Raw genomic sequence first — 17,296 nt, 5'->3', positions numbered from 1 at the left:
TCTTTCGGGAGAAGGGCGGTATATAAATAAAATTATTATTATTGTTATTATTATTATGACAAAAATTATCATAAAACAGTTTATGACATAATACAAAATGCCTTGCAACATTTCCCATACTGTTTGACTGTGCTACACAGTTCAACATGGGGCTATTTTCAAGAGGGATACCTCTGTGAATATATGCCAACTTTTCCAGTGAAGGCAATGCCTTAGAAACACTTTCACTGTTGGAAGATATTGAGGAAGGGAATATGTCTGAAAGGACAACCAAATAGGCACAGGTTGTCAGTGGATACCACAGTGTCACAAAATTGCAGCAGGTATGTTTTGCACATAATTCTGCATGCATCTTGTTACTCTTGAGGCCTATTAACTTTCCTTCTCCTCCAGTAGTCAATCAGCTTTCCATGTAACTAATGTTATGATTATATCACATCATGTAAATCATCTATTGATTAAAAAAATAAATAAATTATGTGAGTAATTCTGGTTTGGCTAGAAAAGGATGAAAACTCATTTCTGAACCTTATTAAGGGAACAGATATAAAAACAAAATTATATTATGAATCATGGCTGAAATGAAAAGAGGGGCAGATACGTAAATGTAAATTTGAGGAAAGCACAGCCTCCTGTAATGCCTACAACAAAGTTCTGGTGATGATAAAATAGCTGTTTACTATTTTTAACATTTGATGGGTTAGGGTTGGGGTTTTAATATGCTTTTAATTACTGTTTTAAACTTGGGCATTACATTTAATCGTTTTTTAACTTTTGTATTCTGTTTTTATATTTATTGCCCTGTACACCACCCTGAGTCCTTCGGGAGAAGGGCGGTATAAAAATATAATAAATAAATAAATAAATAAATAAATTAATAAATAAATAAATAAATAAATAAATAAATAAATAAATAAACAAACAAACAAACAAACAAACAAACAAACAAACATGTACATAAAATCTGTAGGGAGTGGAAAGCTTAGTCAATTCAAGTGACCAAAACTGAACAGGCTCCAAGGTAAATTCTTGAGATAGTGCATATCCCCAGCATTTAATCCCTCCGTGTCCTCCAGTGACCTCTCTTATCCTCCAGCTGAATGCACCGTGATGGGGATCCCCAGCATTTCTACCAATCTCTCTGGCTTTGGCTGCTTCATGGAAGAACACATAGCAGATCCATCTGCCTACGGTTGGTATCACATCGGGACCTCTGGAAACAGGGATTGGCACAGTGGGAACAAATGCAACCTTTGCTCAACCACAGCATAATTCCTTCAGGTGGATCTGGGGAGAATAATTTGGGTGGGTAGATCAATCTATATATTTCTGGAGGGGAAAAAAAATATTGGGAGAAATGACCTAGGTCAGGGGTAGGCAACCTTGGCTCTATTATGACTCATGGACTTCAACTCCCAGAATTCCTGAGCCAGCTGGCTCAGGAATTCTGGGAGTTGAAGTCCATGAGTCATAATAGAGCCAAGGTTACCTACCCCTGACCTAGGGTGATTCCATTCTGCTTGTTCTAGCCCAGTCTTAGCTGATTAAAGCAAGATTTCTGGGGCATAAGGGAGCAAAAATTCAAAGATCAGTGGTATTCCACTTGGAGAAGGTTGAGCCATTTCAATCTACTGTATATGATAGATGTTAAGATATTTAAATTTAGTAGCTGGAGCAGTGGGATTGTGTAGTGAGCCAGAACACACAGTTATAGCTGATTGGTTGCTACGCTGTGATTGGTTGCTATGGGTGTGGAAGGGGAGTTTCCCTTTTCCCCCCATCTTTTTCTTCCGTGTGTAAAATATATGTAAAATATATTTATTTATATAAAAACTACAAGTACGAGCCAGCATCTGTGATTCCATTTGGATACCAGCTGCACAATTCCCGGACAGTAGAGCATCATAAAGGCAGGCGTGTACTGGATAAAACATTTTTCATTACAGGCAATCCTTGACTTGTGACCGTTCATTCAGTGACTTTTCAAAGCTACAACAGCACCGAGAAACGTGATTTACCAGCAGTCGTTCTTACACTTACAACCTTCGGAGTGTTCCCACAGTCACATGATCAGAATTTGGATACTTGGCAACTGACATGGCTTTATGACAGTTGTAGTGTCCCAGGGTCACACGATCACCATTTGCAACTTTCCCAGCTGGTTTCCGACAAGCAAAGTCAATGGGGAAAGCCAGATTCACTTTAAAACCATGTGATTCAATTAACGAGCATGGTGATTCACTTAAGAGCCATAGCAAAATAGGTCACAAAATTGGGAGCAGCCACAACAGTCCCCTAACTTACCAATGGAAGTTTCTGTCCTAATTGTGGTCATAAGTCGAGGACCGTCTGTATATTACTCTCTAGCATCTCAGGCAACAGCCATTCAGTTAGGCATAAGAGAGTCAGCCTTGTCTTCCTTTGGTCAGTTGTCAGTTCTCTGTATTGAATCAAAGGTGATGACGTGCTTTTGATATCTTTTTGGTTCCCACCAGGGATCTACATCTTAGACAGGCGTTTCCGAGGCTTGGATGAGTCGTGCACGCAGTTGACCTCTTTCCTCTACAGCTTCTGCCAGCAGTCACGGCGGCAGCGCATTATCCAGCGCAACCGCACAGAGAGGCTTTCCGACCTCTTGGATTGGAAATATCTAGGAAGGGTGAGCTTTTTCTTCACAGTGACATGCAATGGTGGCAGTCCTCCCACTCCTCTACTCTATGGCAGCTCACCTGCTTTCCTTCCTGTGTTGTAATCCCCATGTTTGCCTCTAGAGGGCGGATAGTGCAAATACTACTTTATCTGGTTTTTTTTCACTGAAGGACCTTTCCTGTTCAACCAGTTCTTTATTATGATCATAACTTCTCTTCTCTGCCCTGTGCAATTTCCTGGAAGCAGAAATAAATTTGAGGACAGATCAGGAATATTACCAGCTTTGGGGGGGGGGGGAGGAGGGTTAAGTAAAAGCACCTGTCAGTAGATTATGGGGAGTAGTACAAACAATTATGTGCATAATTATTTATTTACAATGTATAAGGTCTCCAAGAATTTTTTACCCACCTATAACAAGGCTAGTGTCAAATTATTCTTAACTCACTGTTGAAAAGCTGGGTATGATAAAAGCTCTCTGAAAAGGTTTTCTTCCCAATACATTCTGGTTCATGTCAGAATGCAACTCTGCATTTGAAGTGATTGGATTATTTTCCTTTCTTAAAGGAAAAAAATAGAGAAGGAAAAAATGTCTACTTCATAAACGATCATTATTAAATCTTTTCTTACCTAAAGAGTAAATTGCATGTACAGAATTTCATATACAGGTCCTAAGTTCCTAACTTAGAGAAAATCTACTACAAATGAGGGAGAAAAATTCTTGTTCAACTCAACTTTATCAATGAAGTCCTTAAAGCAAATGATAAATTGCGCATTCCTGTGGCAACTGCAATTCACGCACACATGTACTCCCCTAAATGAGAGCTTAATAACTGGAAGTTTTCTTATACAATAATATAAATAGTCCTCAACTTATGACCATTCATTTAGCAACCATTCAAAATTATAATGGTGCTGAAAAGAAGTGACTTAACAACTTCTTACAGTTATGACCATCAAAGTATCCCTGGGGTCACGTGATCAGAAGTCGAGCACTTGGCAACTGGTATGTCTTTATGTCGGTTGCAGACTCCTGGGGTCATATGGTGGCCATTTGCAACCTTCCCAGCCGGCTTCTGATTAGCAAAGATTGCCCCTCCCCCACTGAGGCGAAAACCGGACTTATTTAGCAATCACAAGATTTACTTTAAAAAACGTGGTCATTCACTGAAGGACCATGACAAAAAAAGGTCATAAAATTGGACTCAGTGCATTTAACATCAGCTTGCTTAGCTTAATTCTGGTTCCAATTGTGGCCACAAATCAAGGATCACCCGCATTTTCCTTATAGGCAAAAAGGTATTGTAGATTTCTTCAAAATGTTCATTTTGAAAGTTATATTTGTATAGGAAAGCATTCCACTCCATAAGCTGCGATACAAAACGATGTTGCTACAAATAGGAATTAATTTCATTTATTCAGAAATGTGCAACATCTTATTGTTTTGATGTTTATGAAGCCTTCATTATGGGGCCCAAAGTTCATTCATCCCTAAAGTCAAAAATCAACAAACTGTTGAAAATATTGTAAAATTCTAGGTCCATTTAAGTATATGCTGAGATTTGGTAATAAAGTAAAACTGGAGAGATAAAATAGATTATAGGATAAATACATTATAGGATTAAAGATGTAGCTATTGATATGGGTTCCTAATTATGGTATCCTCCAGATGTGTGATCTTCAGCTTCCAGAATTCCCCTTAGCCAACTTGGCCATCTTGGCAAAGGCTGATCTAATAAAACAGTGGTGGGAAATACCTATCTTTTTAATCAAGGGTGAACTGCCGTGCTTCCCACCTGCTTCACTTGCCCTTATCCCTCACCTGTCTCTTTTCCACAATCAACTTGCAATTCCGGAAGCGATCTGGCGTTTGCCAATTTGCTGGATGCCCTTTTTGTAGGCTGACAAAGTTGCCTCTGTTTCTCCATCTACAGAAAAGGCAGTTGGGTGGTGGGGAGAAGAACTCTGTGTGGGGAAGACAGGAGACCATGTTTTGATCTCACCCAGCCCTTGTTTTGAGCCAAATCAACTCATGGCAATCATGGGTTTCCAAGAAAGTTACACAGACACAAATGCAACGTAAAAATTGAGCTGCCCGGGGCAAAGCATGCCACAGCTTAAGTGTAGATACAGAGAAAGCTCCCCTGCTTATGCTCATCAGCCCCGTTCCTTCCATCCATCAAAGAATCTGACTGTAGAGAAACCTGATCCCATCAACTCTTGAAGACAGAAGTCAATTGTTTTAGAACCAAGTGGATGATTCTGCAGTTCTGGGCCCAAGGGGAATCTTTTCAATGAGTTTTGGAAAGCAGATGTGTGCTGCCACCACGTGGCTGTTTTGGAGTAATTACAATGTGGGCAGTCAGACCCTCCTACCCTATGATGTATTTCCTCTTCCCTCCCCTTTCTGGGATGGACTTCCTCCTCCTTTGTCTCTGGAGAGAATCCCATCCTCCATTATTATTCAGCTAACATGTGACAACAGCAGATGTGCAGTCACGGGGAATATTACCATTTTCTGACCTTGGAGATACCTTGGAAATATCTTGGAAATGCTGTACAAACGTCATCTTAATCTACATGCAATAAAGGTATTTCTATATGATAAAAGGTGTTTTCCGCTAGTTCAACTATCTGAAGAGAGCTGTTAATGTTAAGGAAATCTGCTTATCTAGACCATAGAGGTCTTATCAAGAGATTAATTAATACACAATGGCTTGGATTCAGAATAGTCAGAAAATGGTAATATTCCCAGCGACTGCACATCTGCTGTTGTCACATGTTAGCTGAATAATAATGGAGGATGGGATTCTCTCCAGAGACAAAGGAGGAGGAAGTCCATCCCAGAAAGGGGAGGGAAGAGGAAATACATCATAGGGTAGGAGGGTCTGACTGCCCACATTGTAATTACTCCAAAACAGCCACGTGGTGGCAGCACAAGATGTGTGTTGACTGCCTGACTGATAACAAATTCTATTGCTTGCCGTGGGAATGGGAAGAAAATCAGCAATGGGGCCAGAATCCCAGCATTCATTTTCTCTTTTCTCTTACCATATTCTTCTTTGCAGTATTACATGTATGCCCGGCATATGGCCCTTGCAAAGGCCTTCCCTGATAACTTCACCTATGAGCCACACGAAACAACTGCGGTAAGTAAGGTCCCTTGTGGGAAACGAAAGAGACCTAAGCCTAATATAGGGTCCCCTTACAACTTGATTTACAGCTGTTCATTTAGTGACCATTCAAAGTTAGAGTGGCATTGAAAGCAAGAGACTTAAGGCTGATCCTTAGATGCAGCAGTCTCCACAGTCACATGATCAAAATGTGGGTGCTTGGCAACTGGTATGTGTTTACAATAGTTGCAGCATCCCAAGGTCATGTGGGCAATTGTCTGAGCTGATACTGGATTTTAAAGACTTGGAACCACAACTGAGACCAGAGTTTCTGTTGTTAAGCAAGGTGTTTGTTAAGTGAATCATAGTAAATTCTACAGCCTTTTTCTGCTCAGATTTTAAGCAAAAAAAACCTGGCAGTTGTTAAGTGAATCCTGTGGTTATTAAGCAAATTGGGCTTCCCCCGTTGACTTTGCTTGCTTGGAAGCCAGCTGGGAAAGTCCCAAATGACACCCATGCCTTAGGAGATCAGAGGAATGGGGAAGAGACAGAGGCAGGAATGAAAGCAAAAAATAATGCAGTTGTTCCATTATAACCAAGCTCAAATTTATGAAAGGCAAGAAGGCCAAAAAAGTAAATCTAAATATACTGCTTGGTGAGGCGCAGTAGAATGACATGGTTTTTTAATCACCTCAAAACAGGTCATCCTCCACTTACAAACCATTTATTTAGCGACCAAAGTTACAATAGCACTGAGAAAAGTGATTTACGGTCGTTTTTCACATGTCAGTTGCAGCATCCCTGTGGTCATGTGATCAAAATTCATATGCTTAGCAACTGGCATGTATTCATTATGGTTGCAGTGTCCTGGGGTCACGGGATCGGCTTTTGTGATCTTCCGACAAGCAAAGTCAATGGGGAAGCCAGATTCACTTAACCACCATGTTACTAACTTAACAATTGCAGTGATTCATTTAACAACTGTGGCAAGAAAGGTTGTAAAATGGGGCAACACTCACTTAACAACTGTCTTAGCAACATAAATGTGGGCTCAATTGTGGTCGTAAGTTAAAAACAACCTGTATCTAGAAAGATTTTTTTGCCTTGCTAAAAAGGCCTGAAAGGGTTGAGGAGATAAGATTTGCGTATGATTTGATTCTGCTGTTGATCACGAACTCCCAACTGGGCATATGTGCCAAATTTGTAGGGTATGTCCATTTATTTGAGCCAGTTCCAGTAGGTGAACTTGAAGGTTCTAATAAAAGTAGATTCTACAGCAGTGATGGCAAAACCTTTAGAGACCGAGTGCCCAAACCGCAACCGAAAACACACTTATTTATCGCAAAGTGCCAGGGCCGCATCAGCGTTATGGTGCCCTCAGGGGGAGCAGGGAGACACCTCTGAGTGCCGCCTCTGGCATGCAAAAACTGGGACGCAAAAATGGGCCACCGTGCTGCAAGACACAAAAACGGACACCGACACCCTGCAGGGTGCAGGTACAAGGCACTGCACCATGCAAGAATGGAGCAGGGCTAGTGAGTATCACGCAGGCACTACCCCCGCCCCATTTGCAGCCCCGTGCACGCATGCACACATGTAAAATGCTTCCCCCTCCCTTTTCTTCCAGTCCACCAATTGACAATGGTTGGTGATCTCTGCTCTACCACCTCTACTCAAGCTTGCTAGTCATCCACTTCGTCTCCTTTGTGCTGGGCAGGGTTCCTGCTCCGGGTGGCGGTGGTGGCCTGATGGACCTGCTGGTGGTGGTGGTGGCGGCACGCGTGCCAACAGAGAGGGCTCTGAGTGCCGCCTCTGTCACATGTGCCATAGGTTCGCCACCACTGTTCTACAGGATGAAATGTCCATTGCACAGCTTGAGGCTGAAAGTCCATGATGCAGGTCCCAGTAACCCTCCATCCAAAATGGTTCCCGAGTTGTAAAACTGCTAGAATGAGAAAACAGTAAATCCAAGTGGCTAATGAAAGAGAAGGCTACTTTATTGATTGCATTCCTCTCCGTTGTCTGGAATGCAGTTCTCAAAGGGCAGGTAGTGTTCTCACCTTGGAAAAATTGGAATAGAAGCTGGGATGCTGGTCTTGCAGTCTGGTTTCAAAAAGAGAGTTCAGGGCTTCTAGGAAGTGGTGGAAAGCAGGAGGGGGTGGACAAGAGACCCCGGGCAACGTTGATTGATTTTTTTCGCCCTTCTTTCTTTCTCCCATCCACTCTGCTCCCCTGTCCTCAACTTTGCAGGCTCAGGGCTTCCGCTACCCGCGCCCAGCCTCGGTCCCACCCTCTCCTTCCATCTCCCGCCACTCCAGCCCCCATCACAGCGAGACGGAAGAGGACGATGAGCGGTACGACGAGGACGAAGAGGCAGAAAAGGACAGGCAGAACATCAAGCCCCCAGCCATGACGGGTCCGGTCCCTGAATGGCGAAAGCACTCCAAGAAGGGGTCTAGCGAGGCAAGCACTTCCTCCAATGCTAGCACCCCCACCCTCCCCAGTAGTCCCAGTGACCTCAGCAGCCCCACCAGTTCTCTGATCGAAGAGAAGAATTAGGTAGGCAGGCTGACTTGCCTGCCTGCTCTTTTTCCCCACGCCTCCCCCTATCCTCAAGAGGCCAGCTTGTTACCTAGCGCTGCATTCTGAAAGAAGCCTGGAGTGTAGGTTCTAGGGTGTTCCAGTCAGAAATGTTGGGGGCTTACACTTGACGGTAGTTCGGTTAAAGAACGGTAAGGCAGTCTCTGGATGACAGAATGGCCAAGGCTGGAGGACCTCTTCCTCCGGAAGGTGTCAGGAAGTGACCCGTTGGCTCTTTTTGCAGAACACAAAAGAGAACATCCTTGTGTCGAGCAAGGATCAAAAATGTTAAGGTCGTGCATTTCCTCCTCCCAAACACCCTCCCATATGCTGCTGATGTTTTGGAAGGCATTCTCCAGGTCTTAAGAACCTAGCTGCATTTAAAAACAATAATAAGAACTACTACTAATGGGAGAAAAGGGAAAAGGGATAGGCCTTCGTAGGAAGGACACAGGAAAGGTATCGTGTTACCTCCCCTTCCCTACCAACAAAGGTTTCCTTGAACCAGAAACAGAGCAGACCTTTTAAAGGCTGCTCATAAAACGAGTGCGTCTAATATTATTATCTTTTTGGGGAACCCTAGACCAAGGGTAGGCAACCTTGGCTCTTTTATGACTCGTGGACTTCAACTCCCAGAATTCCTGAGCCAGCATGGCTCAGCTTGGAAACCTCTCCCTTTCCCCTCAGAATGGCTGGCTCAGGAATTCTGGGAGTTGAAGTCCACGAGTCATAAAAGAGCCAAGGTGGCCTACCCCGGCCCTAGACGGTTGGCTGGCGTGGAGGCCTGGTGAGGATGTATGCTCAACAGGATTTCAGAGTAATCTGGAGGACTATGAAAGACAGTGCTCAGAGTTTGGGAACTTCCCTTTAAAAGCCATGACTCTGCACTTCTTTAGACACAGCCTTTTTTTAAAAAAAAAGAAAAAGAAAAGAGGATGTTCCGTAATGTGTCCAGACAATCTCAATTCAATACTTTGGGACCGTTTGCCAGTTAGCTGCGTCTGTTTCTGGAAAGGAATTTGCAAAGCCATTTAGAGCAAAGATTCGAACGAACGGAAGGTCTTCTGTAAAGGGCCGTTGTAGAAAAGAGCTGAAAAAGTGCCCATGGAAGAGGATATGGAATTTGACTGAGGAAAAGGAAGCTTTCCTGCTCAATGTTTTCCAGCCTGTTGTTCTCCAGATGTGCTGGGCTTCAATTCTCATCATCCTTGGCCAATGTGGCCAGGGACCAGGGATGGGTGTTGTAAAGTGCCCAAAGGATCAAAATGTGCACTTATATGAAATGCTAAGGTGCAAGGAGACTTAGGACCACCTTGCCACATAAATTGCTGTCATATTCCATGGACACTCAAGAGCATTCTAGACTGATTTCCAGGGTGGTGATGGTCATTCTGCATAGACCGTGATGAACTTCAGAAGACCGCAGAGTCAAGTTGTACTGCAGGATCAAGGCCAGCATTATAGACTGCATGCGAAACAAGCTAGAGGAGTGTTCTAAAATGCACTTTGCTCAAGGATAGTATTAGTGGGACTTCCTTTCCAAGCTGGATGCACGAGTCAACCTGACTATCATCGTAGCTAGGTTTCATGGGAGTTACAGTCTAGCACATCCTGAGGAAAAGCTAGTCTAAAATGAAAGAGAGAGAGAGAGAGAGAGAGAGAGAAGAGAATGAGTTGAAGTCATGGGAGTTGAAGTCCATGAGTCATAAAGTGGCCAAGAGAGAGAGAGAGAGAGAGAGAGTCCATGAGTCATAAAGTGGCAGAGAGAGAGAGAGAGAGAGAGAGAGAGAGAGAGAATGAGTTGAAGTCATGGGAGTTGAAGTCCATGAGTCATAAAGTGGCCTAGGCCAGGGGTAGGCAACCTTGGCTCTTTTATGACTCGTGGACTTCAGCTCCCAGAATTCCTGAGCCAGCATGGCTCAGCTTGAAAACCTCTCCCTTTCCCCTCAGCATGGCTGGTTCAGGAATTCTGGGAGCTGAAATCCATGAGTCATAAAAGGGCCAAGGTTGTCTACCCCTGGTGTAGTTGGTTGTCTCTAAAGAAAGAGCCAGAACTGTTGGAACTGTCCCGATCATATACTGTAATGTTTGGGATCAGGGTTTTGCTGATGATACAGTATGAAACAGTGTGACCCTGCATCAGGGATGACGTAGCTATGACCAAAGCAGGCATTATAGTGCAGACAGGCAGCGAAGACGTGATCCTGGAGGCTGAGAGACTTAATTAGCTGTTATACGGATAATAGCCACCCTAGCACGAGAGGCAACTACCTCAAAAGGCAGAGCAGATGCCAACACACTCGAGAACCCTTTCTGTTCTGCTTCTCCTGCCAATTTTATTTATCAATATGGAAAATCATTTTTTTACAGAAAAATATCATGAACTTCCTCTTTCTCCCAATCCTTTGGTGCAATGGGGAGGCAGCCCTGCAAATTCCGGGCTTACTTGCCTCTAAACTTGGGGAAGACAAACAGGTTTTTTTTAACACAGCAGGACATTGGTTTGGGCCTTTAAACCCCTTTTCTCTTTTCTCCAACTTTCCCCACCTAGATTTTTATTTATGGATGTCAAAAAAAAAAGCTTGAATTTTGTTGTGTCCCTTTCTCTATCCCCCTTTGTGTGGAAAAACAAGACTATGAAGAAAACAAACAATTTCAGAATAAAATTTGCTTTGGAAATTGTTTTGGAAAATAGGAAGTGTGGCTTGTGCTGCAGAAAGGCTCTTCTGGATTCTGCTGGTTTTCAGATCCTTGAGACATTGTCCTTATCCTACACAGAAATAGCCATCACAAATAATACACACTAATTGCTGATGATGGCACTGGAAAAGTAGTTCCTTCGTGGGAAGGGATGGCCATGATTCAAAAGGGTGTATCTGAGTTACACAATTGATTTGCATGCTGCAGGCTCAAGGTTCTGCCTTCAACTCCAGGTCCAGGTTTCTCATTGAGAACACGGTACATAATTACTTTCTGATGAGTATATTAATTGTGATGACTTTTTAATTTAATTTAAAATCGTCACTCAAAGCCAGCAAAAAATTGTCCTACTGGCATTTGTGATACAGCCCTGTTCGTTTTTTTCCTGCAGTTCCTTACTTAGAACTTCCAATTCCATATGGCTGTTATCTCAGATCTTCCATTAGCAGTAAATGGAATTTACATTAGCGTTCCACGTTTGACTTAAGATGCTGGTTTCGTGTTAAGTTTGTCACTAGTTGTGACCGGATCCTGGATTAAACAGATCTTTAATCTAATGCAGCAGTTGCCAAACCATTAAGCTGGACAGGTATATCCACTATACCAGGGGTAGGCAACCTTGGCTCTTTTTATGACTCGTGGACTTCAACTCCCAGAATTCCTGAGCCAGCCATGCTGAGGAGAAATGGAGGTTTCCATGCTGAGCCATGCTAGCTCAGGAATTCTGGGAGTTGAAGTCGAGTCATAAAAGAGCCAAGGTTGCCTACCCCTGCACTAGACCATTCTCCCAATTATATACACGTTCACAGGATGTAGTGCTTAATGCCAAGTTTATTTAATGCCAGTTACAGACTCAGCTCCTTTCTTCCCAAAAATGGATAGGGGTACAGAGGCCATATTATTGAGCAGCCAGCTTTTAATACATTTAAGGCTGTAGGAGCTGGGAGGGAGTCAACACCTCTAGGCTCAGTCGCTGGATTCACCTAGGGTGAGGCGGTCAAACAGGTATTCTCCAAGGCCTTCCTCCTGGGCACGGACACGCTTCAGGTTGGTCACATGGTCTCCCAGCTTCTTGATCAACTTCACCTCCTCATCCAAATAGTGAGTCTCCAAGAAGTCACAAAGCTTAGGAAAAGAAAGGAGTTTTAATTCAAGGGTTCCACAGGAAAAACCTACCTGTATTAAATAAGTAGTCCAAGGATTAGAAGGACTAATGCCTCTCAATCATCCAATCTATCAGGAAGTAGAAGGAATCTCAAAATCAGCTGATCCTATCTTCTACCAATGTAAAAATAATAATAATAATCCACTGCATTCTTGATAATTGGCCAGTTAGCATTTGGGACAGTAGGACTGCAGAAAACGCATATACCATGCAAAGAACTCAACCCTAACCCCATTAAAAATTGAAAGCAGATTTTGAGTTCTTCAGAGAAGACGGTGCATCCAAGGCCTGTCAAATCACAATTCACTTAATTGGCAGCCACCTTAGCTGGGTGGTTTGGGGTGGATTAAATAAGGCAACTCCTGATGTTCAAATGCTGCTAAACCTCAACTGCCTGTAGTACATTACCACCCAGCTTAACCAATGAGGAATATCTCTTGCAGCTGGATTCTTGCAGGTTCTCCATCCTTCCCTAAGTGTAAGCCCATGCGAATATGCCGAAACAAAATTTGACAAGCGTAATTAAAAAACATATTATTCCAGGATACCTTGGTGGGGATTTACTGTAATAGTAGACGGGAGTGGATCTAACCCTGCAAACCTCCTCCTGTCAACTTACATGGGGATCTGTATGGCGTGAAGCAACTTGATGCAAATCCAGCAGGGCCTGGTTCAGGCTCTTCTCCAGCTTCAAGGCAGCTTCCATGGCAGTGGTTCCACTCTTCCATTCATCTTGCTCTGGTTTCTGGAGTATTAGAAAGAGTTAATCAGGTCTCAGTAGCACTCCACTTATTCATATGTCCCCTGTCGGCCAACCACCACTTTCTTTCACCCTCCGTGGGCCCTAGCACAGGGCTTTTCAACCTTTTCACCCGTTGTACCACTTTTAGGATATGGCAACATCCGAGTACCTTGCCTAGCAAGGTGTCAAAAACTTGATGACCAAAAAAAAGGAAAAAAGTGATGAAGTACAGGTAGTCCTCGACTTATGACAGTTCGCTTAGTGACTGTTCAAAGTTACCATGGCACTGGAAAAAGTGCCCCCCAAGCCACAGCCGAGCAAGGCACCTGCCTGCCCGCCCAGCCGCGCTCTTCCTCCTCCTGTCCGAGGTTTCCATTGTTGTGAGCATTTCTGTTGAGGATTGGCAGTGGGGGTGGGGTGGGGGATGTTTGGTTTTTATTCCCCCCCCCAATCTGCTGGGTGGTTGCAGCAGGTTTTGGTCAATTCACGTGACCCTAGGACACTCTGACCATCATAAACATGAATCAGTTGCCAAGCATCTGAGTGTAAATCACAAGACCCTGGAGATGCTGCAACATTCCAGCTGGACCCTGGCACTGATCCTGGCGCTTCCGCTGAGCCCTGACAGCCCTGCAGCTCCAGCTGTCTTGCTCAGGCTTGTGCGGTGCTGCCACCGGTTCAGCTCATTCCCCTCCCCTGCTACCACTTTTCTAGGATGGCCGCGTACCACCTGCCAGGTGCCAATGTACCACAGGTGGTACCCGTACCACTGGTTGAAAAGCCCTGCCCTAGCATACTTTTCCGCTCTCACCTTGACATCCTGCAGGACAACTCTTCCTCCACGGCGGTTCTGGAAAGTCAAGAACTTCTCAGCTTGTTCATGCTTCTCCTCAGACAGGTGGTGGAAAAAGGAGGCAAACTTGGACAGTGCCACATCGTCCCGGGTGTAGTAAAAACTCTGGGCAGAAGGAAGAAAAAGTAAAGTTTAGAATTGCCACAAGTTTAAACTTGCCTTTTCACCCATGTTTCTGTAAAATTATCGCTCATGGTCAAAATTGCCTACCTACACAAAAGGGAGGCAGCCTCTCTCTAATTTACTACATTACGATATATAGTTTGTTTAGGCTTGGTTTTATTGTGTGAATTTGGTCAGTGTGATTTATAAAAATCATAGTTCATGGCTTTTAGCATGCTATATTCCCAAATACTGATGGTTTCAATCCAGCATGCATCTCACATCATGGGTTGGCATCAACAGTATGGTTTGATAAGACCCCAAAATAGAATAATAGATTAGTAACTTATCTACAAAACCAAAAAAAAACCTGATTTGAACTACAACACATAACCATATTTTGTAGCTGTATCTTATTTTGCGGGAAGGGCGAATTACACTATCTAGAGCAGGGGTGTCAAACTGCCGGCCCACGGGTCGGACGCGTCACAACAAAACCGCGCCCACCCCATTGCCGGCAATGGGGAAAAAGCTCCAATACGTCGTGTGACATCACGTGACGTCGCGAGTTTGACACCCTTGCTCTAGAATAAAAATTTTTTAATGACATTGTTTTACATGCTGGCTTGCAGCCAATCCACAGTGATGGTTTGCAGCTCTGCCTTTCCCTGAACAGTCCTGAGAAGGCCAAAAGCTAGAACAAGAAAACACACATATCATGGCTTCAATTCCAGATTCAACGTAGACTACAGGAAATCTGCAGTGATGAAGATGCACAACAGCAGTTGCCTGCATGTGCTTTTTAACAGTCACTTTAGCAAGGAAACGATATATTTCTGGAAAAGCACTAATCAGCAGTGATATAGGTACATGAACCCTATGTAAGAATTGCCTGATTCAACCCTGACCAGCAGCATTCCTAACTTAAGCCCTTTGAATGACAACCTCCCCTTCAACTGCTATCTACCATATGGATATGGACAAGTGCTAGTTAAAAGGGAGAAACTTATGGGTATCTAGAAAAAAAAGTTATTTGCTTCTAAAATACTGTAGATCAAAAATTGATTACCCATAACCAAAATATTGTTATGGCTTGACACATTGTGTAAACCTGCCCACTGTGGTTTATAAACTACAGTTTCTGGCTAATCAAACTTAACTGTTGCTATATCCAACAAGCCATGGTTAAACCTTAGCCAAAATGCCCATTGCCCCTTCCTCAGCTTATCAGTCCAGCCTTTGCTTCTAGTTTATGTACTGATAAAGACGTTTGACATAATTAAATCATTAACCCCACCTCATTTCTCCCTTAAAACCATTCTAGAGGATGCAACTATGGGTAAACATGGAGAGGTGGACTTTGTATCAAAACCAAAATTGTGTAGAGTTCCTTGCTTGCCAAAACCAACTACACTGCAAGGACAAACAACAGGTATCTTATTTACAGAGCAAAAAGGACTATTTGCTATGGCATTTTTCCTAACCAGATACCTTCTGGTAGTGGGATACAGTATCCCCAACTAGAACAGCCTGGTGAATGGAACAAGCTCTTTTTAATAACTTGATAAAGAGCTGAATCTATCTATCAATCTATCTATCTATCTATCTATCTATCTATCTATCTATCTATCTATCTATCTATCTATCTATCTATCTATCTATCTATCTATGAAGGCAGTGTTACCATTTGGAGCAAAGCACAACCTGAGGGCAAATGTGTACAGCATTTAAAAAGAGGATTTTGTATATATAATTAATAGGGCTATCAAGAATCTCAAAGGGAGCTGCTCCTCATATGATCAAACCAGAGCCACTGATGTGTAAAAGAGTTCACTCAGCCTATGGGCTCACCTTAAAGGACTTGCTGATTCAGCCAGCAGAATCAGAATATTAACAGGATCAAAAGCAGAGGATAAAGAAACCTACAGCAGTTAGTATAGCCCAGGGGTAGGCAACCTCGGCTCTTTTATGACTCCTGGACTTCAACTCCCAGAATTCCTGAGTCAGCATAGCTGACTGAGGAATTCTGGGAGTTGAAGTCCATGAGTCATAAAAGAGCCGAGGTTGCCTACCCCTGGTATAGCCCCACAAAAAGATGGAGGTGATGGGAACCTGAAGCCCCCACACATCTGGAGATGCAGGGTGGGGACGGTTAGCTTCATGGCTAAATAAGCTACCCCCATGAAGAATCCCTTTTCTCTTTCTCCTATGATGCCAAGTGAACAGAAGAGCAGAGTTGCTGGAAAACTGTGCTTAGGTCTCCATGGTTACTGCAGGAAAAGGGGGGAAAAAAGGGGGGGCAGTGAATTTTCTGGAGGAAGTAAGGAAGAGGCCCATCTAAATCCAGAGCCTACGGTGGGGGAGAATGGGGGAGGGCGGCGTTTTTCTTACGCAGTTTACAAACAGAGGAAGCCAGACTCGACGGATTTAGAAAAAGGACTCGCTGGGTGGGGCTACGGTACACAATAGCACAACACAACGCACACAAGAGCGGACTGCGGGAGAGGGCAGCACTTTTGCCAGTCACTCCCAGTAAAGCAATCGGGCTCCGTGTATCCATCATTTAAGTGGAGAGGAGAAAAATATATATATATATTTATATATTTATATATAAATAAATAATTTTGGGCTTCGCGCACACAAAGACCGGCTCTTTGGAAAAACAAGGGGAGGGGGGGGACGCAACCTGATGCTTTCCAGAGACGCCGATCTGCAACTCCCATCATCCGTATCGAGCATCAACATCAATCCAGGGCACCGGGATGGGCAAAGCCAGGAAAACGTCAAGAGATAGGGGGCGAAAGGGGCGATAGCTGCCTTCTGATACTCACCAAGGACAAATAGGTGTAGCTGGCCTGCAGGAATTGATTGACCAAGCGATTCACGCCTGCTTCGCTTTCGGCTTGGTAGTTCTGGCGGATCTGAGAGCTCATGGTGCAATTCGAGGTTGGTTGGACTGGCTGGCAAACGGACTTTTAAGGATGGGGTGGCTGCGATCCTGCTCCGTTCAAGCACTGTTGAAGCAAGAGCGAAGGAACGGTAGCCAAAAGCGAAGTCCGGACTGAGCGCGACGAGCCCAGGAGGAGGCTTTTATAGGCAGCCGGAGGCTCTTCCAAAACCCTCCCTCCGCACCGACTGCAAACGCGAGGCTCCGCCCCCCTCTCCCCCTCCCCCCCCCCGCTAGCCAAGAGAAGGGGGCTAGATAGATGAGCGGGTTCCTGTTGTTGAGCTGAGTTTGCGCAAACTCTGGTTCCGAGGGAGGCCTCGGTTTCCCTTTCAGCTCCGAAACGCTGACAGTGTTGTCAGGGTGTTGCTGTCCTGTGGAATGCGAGGACCAAGTGACCACAGTAGTGACATTAATTTAGGGCTGATCCTAACTAGGTAAAGGTTCCCCC

At 44.0% G+C, this 17,296-nt stretch overlaps 2 protein-coding genes across 2 annotated transcripts in view; one reads left to right on the top strand and one right to left on the bottom strand.

Annotated features, from left to right (window-relative positions):
* Positions 1-9,268, top strand: part of LOC308677994 (glycogen [starch] synthase, muscle-like) — a 35,529-nt gene extending 26,261 nt beyond the window's left edge. Inside the window, exons 14-17 of the mRNA XM_081344768.1 lie at positions 1,097-1,192; positions 2,496-2,659; positions 5,715-5,795; positions 8,010-9,268. Coding sequence (XP_081200894.1) covers positions 1,097-1,192; positions 2,496-2,659; positions 5,715-5,795; positions 8,010-8,318 — 650 coding nt within the window. The 3' untranslated portion in view covers positions 8,319-9,268. The remainder of the gene's footprint in view (positions 1-1,096; positions 1,193-2,495; positions 2,660-5,714; positions 5,796-8,009) is intronic.
* Positions 9,269-11,850: 2,582 nt separating this feature from the next.
* LOC308677194 (ferritin light chain, oocyte isoform-like) lies at positions 11,851-16,983 on the bottom strand. Its single transcript, XM_081343376.1, has 4 exons — positions 16,733-16,983; positions 13,758-13,904; positions 12,824-12,949; positions 11,851-12,164 (listed from the first exon to the last, which is right to left on the bottom strand). The coding sequence occupies exons 1-4, from the start codon at positions 16,832-16,834 to the stop codon at positions 12,006-12,008; spliced, it is 534 nt and encodes a 177-aa protein (XP_081199502.1). The 5' UTR covers positions 16,835-16,983; the 3' UTR covers positions 11,851-12,005.
* Positions 16,984-17,296: the final 313 nt, after the last annotated feature.

Source organism: Vipera berus, assembly GCF_964194415.1.
Source record: "Vipera berus genome assembly, chromosome: Z".
NCBI classification, from domain to species: domain Eukaryota; kingdom Metazoa; phylum Chordata; class Lepidosauria; order Squamata; family Viperidae; genus Vipera; species Vipera berus.
Note: the sequence above shows the minus strand (reverse complement) of the source record. Positions and strands in the feature narration are given on the sequence as shown.